An 11,419-nucleotide genomic window follows, 5' to 3' on the forward strand; every position below is an offset into this window, starting at 1 on the left:
GTGTATAGCAGGAACAGTGCTGCATGCAGAAGTAAACTCCTTAACCTAGGCGATCTTACACTAAGTGTCAGAATTAAGTCTAATTTGTACAGCACTGGGTCAATATCTGCTGATATTAGAGAATTACTCAGTGATATTGCAAAACATTCCAGAATAATTTAGTGGGAGCCCAAACTTCAGACTCAGAGTAACCTAATTTCAAGGCCGACTTAGTGTTTACATCAGTGCTCTTGGATGAGACTTACCTGCCACCCTCCCTGAAAAGTGTATCATGAGTACCCAAACCAAGTGAAATTTTCTGTAAGATATGCTTTATAAAATATAAAATGTTATGTAAATGTAAAGCACTATGATCATAAATGAGAAATAAGTGCAAGAGAGATTTGGGGACCTGGTCAGGTCACACTTTTGGGCAGAAACAAGGGCAACCCCCCCCCCCAGGACTGACTGCCTCAGGCTACTTTTTTTCCTCCCTTGGGCTGTTCTCAATTTAAACTCTACACCACCTGGGGATCCCTGGTTGGCTCAGGGGTTTAGCGCCTGCCTTCGGCCCAGAGTGTGATCCTGGATGGAGTCCTGCATTGGGCTTCTGGCATGGAGCCTGCTTCTCTGCCTCTCTCATGAATAAATAAAGTCTTTAAAAAATAAAGAAATTCTACACCACCTTCCAACTGTCAACTATAAGTGTGTATAGGGAGTGATCAGATTACCCTAAACCTTCATTTTAACCTGCACTTCCCACTTTATTCCCCAAAATCTTTTACCAGAGCTGCTAAAAAGTAATAATAAAAGCTACTGATTCTGGTTTAATTTCATGCTCTGCTACAGATACTAGTCAACATAAGATGAGAGGCAAGAAGCTAGCCTCAAATATCTGTAAGGTAGGTCACTTCAGACCCTGAAAACTGAGTTTCTGTACTTTCTACTTAATCTTGTGAACCCTTTTTTTTTTTTTTTTTTTTTGAGAGAGAGAGAGAGAGAGAGACGAGCAGGCAAAGGGAAAAGGGAGAAGCAGACTCTGCTGAGCAGGGAGCCTGATGTGGGGCTGGATCCCAGGACCCCAAGATCATGACCTGGGCTGAAGGCAGAAGCTTAACCAACTGAGCCACCCATTCACCCAATCTTCTGAACTTTCACAGTACAAAGGGCAAACCACAATACATGCAAATCTGTAAATAACTGGTTAGGCAGTCAGAGGATGCCAGGACGCAGCTCAAGCCATGATAAAAGAATCTGACTGTATTACAAATAAATGTACGAGATAACTCTCATTTACGTAAAGGGCATGGGACAACCTGCCTACATAACTTGGAAATGAGTGGAGGATATAAAACTAAAAGCAAAAGGAGCCATACCTAAGCCAGGTGATAACACTGCTTCCCAAGGCAGGGCAGGTTAAAAATTCTGAAACAACTGTTAGGAAAATTTTTCCTCTACCCTTCAAGATTCTTCCAGCTGGTCTAAGAATTACAAAGTTTAAATATGCTCACATGGGCAGCCCGGGTGGCTCAGCAGTTTAGCGCCGCCTTCAGCCCAGGGCCTGATCCTGGAGACCCGGGATGGAGTCCCGCGTCGGGCTCCCCAGCATGGAGCCTGCTTCTCCCTCTGCCTGTGTCTCTGCCTCTCTTTCCTCTCTGTGTATTCTCATGAATAAATAAATAAAATCTTTAAAAAAAATAAAATAAATATGCTCATACGGAGACCAATACTGACATCAAGGCCCAAAGAAATTAACGCTGGCAGTTTTTGTACTCTTTGGACAAAGAGACAATAAATCTGAGAGGAATCAACAGGACAAAAACTTATGTTCGGGAGCTTCAATTAATAAGGAATTCTACACAGATTTTGGGCTAAGTGATAAATTGGTAAAAAGTAACAAAGGTTATATAGTTTTCTAGGTTCTAAATTCCCTGTGATAAGAATGTCTCTTTACTTCCTGGCACATTTGACATGGGAGATTTATTTCTTGCTTTCTGGACACAAAGGAGGATCAGAGTATTCTTGCATGGGCCCTTTTTTTTTTTTTTTTAAGGAACTTTAAAGATTTCATTCATCCATTTGACAGAGAGAGAGAGAGGAAAAAAAAACACATGCACACAAGAGCGCACAAGCAGGGGGAGCAGCAGGCAAATGGAGAGGGAGAAGCAGGCAGGCGATGGGCAAGGACCCCGACACACAGGGTTTGATCCCAGGCCCCTGGAATCATGACCTGAGCTGAAGGCAGATGCTTAACCAACTGAGCCACCCAGAGGTCCCTTTAAGAACTTTTATATCAGAATAAACAATATGCCAAAGTGTCACATTTTTGAAGGCTGGGGGGGCTACCTTTGGGCCCTATACAATTATACAAGTAAACTGAAAATAAACAGGCAAGTACATGGATGGAGGATAAGTTGGACTCTGCTGGACAGAGAAGTTACAGATAAGCAAGAGGGGAAGCCTAGAATGATACATGTAGTATTGGATTAGAGTTGGAGACAGCACTATGAACTCAGGTATACTTTAATAGGGGTGGAGATGCATAACCAGAGACTTGTGTGTACAAGCATTAGTATACCCACGTTTGTTCTTTTTTTTTTTTTTTTTTTTTTTTTTTTCCCACGTTTGTTCTTAACTCTCCCAAGAGCTTAGAAGCCACAACACTGGTATCAACAAGCAGAGCCATTGCTCAAGCCATATTTTCTTTTCTTTCTTTTTTTTATTTTATTTATTTATGATTGTCACAGAGAGAGAGAGAGAGAGAGAGAGCGCGCGCGAGCGCGCACAAGAGAGGCAGAGGGAGAAGCAGGCTCCATGCACCAGGAGCCCGATGTGGGATTCGATCCTGGGTCTCCAGGATCGCACCCTGGGCCAAAGGCAGGTGCTAAACCACTGGGCCACCCAGGGATCCCTCTTTTTTTTTTTTTTTAATTTTATTTATTTATTCATGATAGACACAGAGAGAGAGGCAGAGACACAGGCAGAGGAAGAGGGAGAAGCAGGCTCCATGCAGGAAGCCCGTTGTGGGACTCGATCCCGGGACTCCAGGATCACGCCCTGGGCTGAAGGCAGCGCTAAGCCACTGAGCCACCCAGGGATCCCCTCGAACCATATTTTCTAATTCCATTCTCCAGTGAAAGGAACCATGGCCCCTCAGTAAAATGGCAGATTCTAAGACCAGGGCAGAAAATATAAGTGTGGAAACTCTTACAGTAGCAGAAAGTAAGGAAGTCCTCAAAAACAACAATAAGCCAAACAAAAGTTGGTAAGGGTATGCCCAAGTGATACAGAAGACAACTGAAGAGCTCCCATTGGCTAAAGCTGAACAGTCCAAGCAACAAAACAGAATATACTGGATTATAACCCAGGGCATAAAAAATCCATAAATCCACACTGATATAAAAGATTGAATAAATACTAAACGAGTGAGAAAGCACAAATATTTCATATAGAAAAATTCGAAGTAATTTCTATAGATACTCTGGCCTCAAGGAGGTAAAATGTAACTGCCCACTCCTTAAGTGTCATCTGTACAGTGACTGTGCTCCAAAGAGGACAGCATGGGAAGGAAGGAGAAACAGTCACTGTATTGTAGAGCAGCCCAACAGCCATGTGGTCAAGTTTACCACCGATGGCGGTTAAGTCATGTTGACCGAACCACCCTTGACAGGACTTGAGAAGGGCACTTCACCTCTAGTCTTCTCAAAACCCATAAACACAGCACTGAACCACGAGGAAAACATCAGACAAGCCCAAATTGAGGGGCATTCTATAAAATGCTTGAGCACTATGCCTTAAAACTGGTAAGGTCATCAAAATCAAGGAGAATCTGAGAAAATGTCACAATCCAGAGGAGCCTACAAAGACATAACAACTAAATGTAATGTGGAATCCTGGATGGGCTTCTGAAAAAGAAAATGGGCAGCCCCAGGTGGCTCAGTGGTTTAGCGCAGCCTTCAGCCCAGGGCCTGATCCTGGAGACCCAGGATCGAGTCCCATGTCCGGCTCCCTGCATGGAGCCTGCTTCTCCCTCTGCCTGTGTCTCTGCTTCTGTGTGTCTCTCATGAATAAATAAAAATCTTTTTTAAAAAAAGGAGATTAGGGAAAAAACTAATGATCTCTATGACTTCCAGTTCATAACTACGTATCAAGCTTGGTCATTAGTTGTGACAAAAGGTACCACAGTAACAATAAGAGGATAATAATCAGGGGAACTGGGGGGGGGGGGGGGGGCTGAATAAAATGGGTACATTGTGTCAAAGATGAACTGTATCAATGCTGACATCCTGGTTGTTAATACTGTTACAGTTTGCAAGAGGTTACCATTCCGGTAACTGGGTAAAGAATACAGGAAGTTCCATGTATTTTTTTTTTTTACAATAGCACATCAATCTACAATTATCTCAAAAGAAAAATTTTTTTCCATTTTGGATCTTTTACTTGGAATGACCTGTCCCCTGCTTAGTTGAATTGTATGTTTTGTTGTAAGGATTTGAAAGATTCAAAGCATCGATAAATAAGGCAAAAGTTAATTTCTCAAAATAAATTTTGAAAAGAAAAAAATGTACTTTAAAAAAACAAACAAAAACATCCAAAAAATGAACAACTTAAAAAAAAAAAAAAAAAAAAACCCAGAGTGGGCTCAGCAGCATTTTCAACGTCATGCTTAAGTGCCAGGCTGAGTCAATGAGGACTAACCGGTCTCAGTGGTGAAGCCAGCAACACATGGATATTTCATGGCTCTCAGTTTATGATCTGCCAATCTGTCCTGTCACTCCAGGTATTTTGTCTAAGTAACAGCAGAACTGTTCTTCCCCAATGATGATTTCTGCTAAAAAGTTCAAAATATAAGAGATTCATTCAGATCTCAAGGGAGGCTCTCAGACTCCAGAACTAAAGCAGTACATATAAAGAGATGACCAGCACAGTGCAGTCCTAGACCAGTACATCTTTTTCTAAAACACATGGCAAAGGACCACTGACTCAAGAGAAATAAGACCATATTCCTCCTGCAAGGATTTCCCTTTCCACACAATAGCCACATTTATACAGCCCTCACTGTTAGAGCTACTCTCATCTTAGGCAAGTGCCCACAGGCTAACAATCTGTATTTCTCACTTTGTAAAGACTCAAAATCAAAGGGCATTACCCTATGAAATTATACTATCTTCAACTTTAATGTTTCATGTTTAGTTTTGTACTTGTCTCCTTTTGGCTACCTCCCTTCCTACAATTGTCCATAAATAAAAGTGTGCTTTTTAAAGGTGTCTCAAGTTTGATGTAAAGTAGACAAATTACATTTCACTCCCTCAACAAAAATATACATAAAAATTACTTGCCTAAGATTATTACTTTAAACTGATTACCAGGCTTATATGAATTCTTAGCAAATCCTCCAAACTGAAAGCTTGAAAAAAAGGAAAATACACAATGCTGTTTCTATCCAACGGAATATTAACTGCACACACAGTTCAACAGATCTATATACATGGGCAACAGGTGAAAAATGGAAAACAAGATACACAGCATGTATGTTTACATAAATAAAATCATGTAACTTTGTTTTATTCATACATATACTCAAAAAACTTTTTGAAGATTTTATTTGTTTGACAGCCTGTGCGCACACAAGCAGGTGGAGCAGCAGGCCGAAGGAGAGGGAGAAGCAGGCTTCCTATTGAGGCTCAATTCCTAGGACTCTGGAATCATGACCTGAACCAAAGGCAGACAGACACTTAACTGACTGAGCCACTCAGGTGTCCATATATAATTTTTTAAAAATCTGAAGGACCCAGGCAATAAACATATCTTGACAGTAATTGTGTATGGCCAGAAAAGACTCACCTTATATATTCTATAAGCCTATAAGGTATTTTAATTTTTACACATTAAGAACATGTTCATAATGTCGCTTTGCAATTGTTTTAATACATAGATCATGCATTTTAATCTTCCTCGTAAAACTGACCAACAATTAAGCATCTAGAATTATTTTATGCAATGGTTTATGTAAGTTCTGGCTCTAACTACCCTAAGTGTAGGAATTATCATTGGGCATCTACAAATACTTTAAATTTTAAGGCAGATATTTATTATCTCGCTGTGTGACACCTATTTAATGGCCTTTGGACAATTATCATTTCAATTCGTCAAGACAGAAACCCAGAATTCGAATTTGACTCTAGACTGGAGAATGAGAGGTCTAAAAAAATAGGGAATCATTCTACTTTCTTCCAAAGGATACCCATTCCACATTTAAATAGTGGTGTGAAGATCACAAATGTAGAAAAGAACAAAATGTTAAAAGTATAATTACTGGATCTTCGAGCCCTCTGGCCTCTTATCTATTATTTCCCAGGTAAATTTCCTTCTCTCTAGCCCCTTTCTCAAACAAAATAAGAATTTCAACCCAAAGGCTCGCTTTAGGCCCCAAATTCAGTGCCTCAGGTAGAAACCTTCGAAAGCAGTTTCCTGCCCTCCAGATTAGTGACCAAACTAAACCAGAACTATAACAATCCAAAATTACAGTATGTTTGACACCTCTTCTTCACTTGTGGCCAAGTATATTTGGTAAAAGTTACTACAGCTACAAAGAGGGCTGTATCTTGAGGACAAGCTGCTGCAAAATTTTAGAGTCACAAAGAATTTTTTTAAAAAAGAGGAGTGAATATTTTAAAAAATATCACTGAAGGGACGTCTGGGTGGCTCAGCAGTTTAGCGCCTGCCTTCAGCACAGGGCATGATCCTGGAGTCCTGGGATCAAGTCCCACGTTGGAATCCCTATGTGGAGCCTGCTTCTCCCTCTGCCTGTGTCTCTGCCTCTCTCTCCTTCTCTATGTGTGTCTCTCATGAGTAAATAAATAAAATCTGAAAAAAAATCACCAAAATATCACCTTCCAAGGATCTATATATTCAAAATACAGTGTAGGCTATGTTATGTCATAATAACCAGTAGCACTGTAAATTCTCAATGTTTTTACTGCCAGTTTCTTTTTCACACCCTAAAATGGTAAGATATTTGCTCTATTCAACACATGCCACTGTGGTAGCACTTTTACATTCAGTAGTACACAAGATTTACTGCAATTCAAGCCTAAATTGGACATAAAGTTATCAAATCCGATCATGTTCTTCTCACTCTGTGCCTACCAAAAGAAGAATCAAAAGTGAATACAAAATCATAACCCTTTTCTACTTAGACAAAGTTCTAACTCCTGTTTATCCAGGGCTTTGTTTCTATGGTTACATTGTAGCTGAAACTTCAACCTCAAAAGGCACCTTTATTTACAAAGACTATAACTTGAGTTGAAATATTTTTGTAGGAAATTTCATATTGTTAAAATCAAAAATATACTAAGCCTACAGAGCTACTGAGAATCCTACAAACTGCCAAACACGTATTGTTCATTGTTAACCATCAAGTTAAACTATTTATCCAACCAACTGTTCATTAGCTAGGCCACTAGAGAGTGCTAGATACACCATTACACAGGACCCAAGTGATTAAAAAAGGACTATCCCCGAAAATCTGGAGCATAAAAGATGAAGAACTTGCTGGTATACTGCCAAGAGGTATTGCAACACTGACAGGTCTGATTTTTAGAGGTAAGCATTTGTCACCACATCTTGTCTGTCAATAGCTCAAGTTCCCACAAGTGAATAATAGAGATGTGTGCTTCAACAGCTTCCAAACTAAGCAACTGACATTAAAGGATTAATCCAAGACATACATAGCAAAAGGAAAAGTGACTGCTTCCTTTAGGAGACAAAGGTGCTCACTTCAGCAGCACATATACTAAAATAGGAAAGGAGACAAAGTTAATGATGGGTTAAACTTGGCTCCTTAAGCATTGTTAAACATTTACAGGGGAAGGGGAGGCAGTGAGAAAAAAAGGCATGGGATTTCTTACTTAATCCAACGTGGAGAGGAATCTTACACACACCATATAAATCTCAACCAATAAACTATAAACTAACAATATGGAGTAGTAACAAGATTATCACCTGAAGAGCATCGGTTTCAACCAGGCTATTTTTTTAGGAGCACACAATTCCATTAGCAAGAATCTCACTCTGATCCTAATAGATCACTTCCAATGTTTAGTTCATTCAAGAGGTAATGCTTCCCAACACCATTACTGATACAAAGAAAACTGATGCTTAACATTCCCTACAATCTCAGTGGATGTTAGCTTTTCAAAAAAAGGGCTACTCAAGGTGGAAAGAGACTAACACCCCTCCCAACCTCACTAAACTGCAAAATCGCGTTACCCTGTAATAAGACTTATTCAGATAAGAATATGGTTATCTTGATTTCCACATCACTAATGAGCCTAATGGGATGTATAGCTGAAAAATATGACACTAAATGTAATTTCCTCAACGTCTCACGAAGGTGATCAGTTTCTTCCTGGAGCCTCTTAACGCAGAAGCCCCGCCAGTGTCCCACCTTCCCAGCAAACCCACCTTTTAAATCCACGCCTCGGGAGCTACCAGCGATCCTCCCTCACACCCCGCGCTGACAGCGGAACGGCCTTCCAGGTAGAGGTGCAAGCAGTGGCCGGACTCGCTCCACTTCCAACCGCTCACCCCTCCACCCACGTCCGAATCTGAAATGAGGCCAGGGCGACGCCATCTCCCCGCCTTGGTTCCCGCGGACCCGGAGCCGGGCGGGGTTCGGCCCCCGATCCCGACCCAGGGAAGCCTCAATGCACACTCTGGAGTAACGGGCGCTCAGCATGGTGGCAAGGGGCTGACCCCACAGCGGACCACCCAAGAGGCCCCGGGGTCTTCGTCCCTCTTCAACGTTCTGTCCTACGTTTTCTCAGGACCCCCATCCCCGCCCCGGGGGGTTCCTGGGGGAGGCCAAGCGCTGGAACGTCGGACACCTCGCTCCGCGGTCGGCAGGCTTCCACGGCCGCCGGGGAAGAGAAAACCGCCCCCTCCCAGAGCAGCACCAGCCCACCCCGGAACTGGGCACGCCCCAAGCCCCGCCCCCGCTCCGGCCCCACCCCCGCAGCGGAGGTGGGCCCGGAGGAAGATGGGGGAGGGGAAGAGAGGGCGCGGGAGGACCGCGGAGGAGCGGAGGAGGAAGGAGGAGGGGGGAGGACGGAGAGGACGGAGAGGACGAGGAGGGGGAGGTGGGGGAGGGGGAGGAGGAAGCAAGGGGGAGGAGGGGAGGGGGGGAGGACGGGGAGGGGGAAGAAGGGGACGAGGAGGAGGGGATGAGAAGACGGAGCAGAGGGAAAGAGGGGAGGGGGAAGGGAAAGATGGAGAGAAGAGGAAGGGGGGAGGGAGGGAGAAGGAGGGACGGAGGAGGGAGGGAGCAGGGACTGAGAAAGGAGAAGCGCCCGCTCGCCCCCCAACCCCGCCGGCGAGCGCAGCCGGGGAGGGGTCCGCAGGAGACTAACAAGCCCTCCCTCCCCCCCCGCGAGGCAGCGCTGCAAACGAGGGGCCTCGCGCGGCTGCCAGCGCCGCCCGCAGCGGCCGGGGACGCAGGGGGTCGCACCTTGCGCTTGCGGGCCTCCGCCGTGCCGCTCCACACGAAGCACTGGTAGATGGCCCGCAGGTTCTGCTTCCAGTTGTCCACCTTGAAGCTGCTCAGGTGCGAGCAGCCCGGCGGCGTCACCACCAGCTCCGCGTCCATGGCCTCGCTCTCCGGCTCGGGCCGGGAGACCATGGGGGGCAAGGCCCGGCCGCGCGCGGGGGGCGGCGAGGGGGACGAGGACGACGCCAGCGCGGCGCGGAGGGCTGCTCGGTGGCGCGCCCCGGCCTGGGGGGAACGGGCGCCGGAACAAAGCGCGGACGGCCGCGGGGCCGGCGGACAAAGCCCGGGCTGCGCGGACGCCGAGCGGGAGGCGGCGGCCAGCCAGGCGCCGCCCGCGCTGCGCTCGCCGGGTTCGCGGAGCTCGGCGCGGGGCGGGGCGCCGAAGCCGCAGGCGGAGGTTACGTCATCCCCCGCCGGCCGCGGGCGCCGCACTGCGCAGGCTCGGGCCGCTCCCGGGCCCGCCCCCCGGCCCCGGCCCCGCCCCCGCCCCCCGCGCCCGCAGGCTCCGCGGCAGAGTGCGCCCGGGCGCTCGGCGGCGGCGAGGAGCCGACCGGGGCCCGCCCCCGCGCCTACGCCCGCTGCGGTGGTCGCTAGCCGTGGGTGCAGGCCGCCGGGGGCAGAGCTGCGGCCCGGGAAGCTGGCCACCACCCTGCCGCGTCTCCCTCTTGAACTGCGGCGGTGGGGGCCGGCCGGGGGTTGGGTGGCGCGGGGTATCCGTCTGGGTACCCAGCCGAGCTCTGCCGCAAAGAGGCGGAGCAATGGGCCGGGTCTTGCAAATCGGTGCAGTCTCCCTCGGCCTTCCCGTCCGTGCCGAGCCCCAGCGTGGGCCTACCCACCCCAGGCGGTGCTTCCCTGGATCGCTCTCAGTCTGGGTGGCAACCGGAGGCCCTCATCTGCAGGCCTCTCCCATCTTTGTGGCCTGTCTGGTAGTTGCTGGGCATTGAAATGATTAAGACCATGTCCTACTTTGAGAATCCCAGGATGGGTGCCCTATGACTTCACTCATGCAGAATTGAAACAACAAAGCAAACAAGACCCCGGACTCAAAAAAAAAAAGAAAAACAAAACAAAGAACAAACTGGTGGCTGCCTAAGGGAAGGTGGGTGGGTGCATGGGTGAAATAAAGGGGATTAAGAATACACTTAAAATAATGAGCACTGAGAAATCTATAGAATTGTTGAAAAATTGTATTGTACATGGGAAACTAACATTTTATGTTAATTTTACTTCAATAAGAAAAAAATCCCAGAGTGGAATGTAAATCGACGTAGTCACTGTGGAAAAACAGTATGGAGGTTCCTCAAGCATTAAAAATAGAAACAGTGCATGAGCCAGTAATTCTACTACTGGGTATTTACCCCAAGAAAATAACACAAACTCAAGGGTATATGTCCCCCTCTGCTTATTGTAGCATTATTTATAATAGACAAGATATGGAAGCAACCTAAGTGTCAATCAATACATGAAATATTACACCAGTTAGAAAGAATGAGAGTTTGGCATTTGCGATAGCATGCGTGGACCTACAAGGTATTATGCTAGGTGAAGTAAATCAGACAGAGAAAGACAAATACCATATGATTTCATTTATATGTGGAATCTAAAAAAAAGAAAAAAAAAACGAACCAGCAATAAAAGCGGAAACAGACCCATAAATACTGAAAACAATCTGGTGGTCGCCAGAGAGGGGTGGGAGATGGAGGGGTTGCACAAAAGGGGGTAAAGGGGAGTGGGAGGTACAGGCTTCCAGTTAAAAAATGAATAAGTCATGGGGATGAAAGATACAGCATGGAATAGTTAATGGTATTGTAATAGGGTTGTATAGTGACAGATGGTAGCTACACTTGTGGTGAGCATAGCATAGTGCATAGAATTGTGGAAGCACTTACTATG

At 45.8% G+C, this 11,419-nt stretch overlaps 1 protein-coding gene across 1 annotated transcript in view; it reads right to left on the bottom strand.

The window, feature by feature from the left end:
* USP22 (ubiquitin specific peptidase 22) overlaps positions 1 to 9,997 on the bottom strand; it is a 46,035-nt gene extending 36,038 nt beyond the window's left edge. The window contains exon 1 of the mRNA XM_041771440.1: positions 9,488 to 9,997. Coding sequence (XP_041627374.1) covers positions 9,488 to 9,658 — 171 coding nt within the window. The 5' untranslated portion in view covers positions 9,659 to 9,997. The remainder of the gene's footprint in view (positions 1 to 9,487) is intronic.
* Between the last annotated feature and the right edge of the window lie 1,422 nt (positions 9,998 to 11,419).

The sequence above is a fragment of the Vulpes lagopus genome, chromosome 10 (assembly GCF_018345385.1).
Source record: "Vulpes lagopus strain Blue_001 chromosome 10, ASM1834538v1, whole genome shotgun sequence".
Lineage (NCBI taxonomy): Eukaryota > Metazoa > Chordata > Mammalia > Carnivora > Canidae > Vulpes > Vulpes lagopus.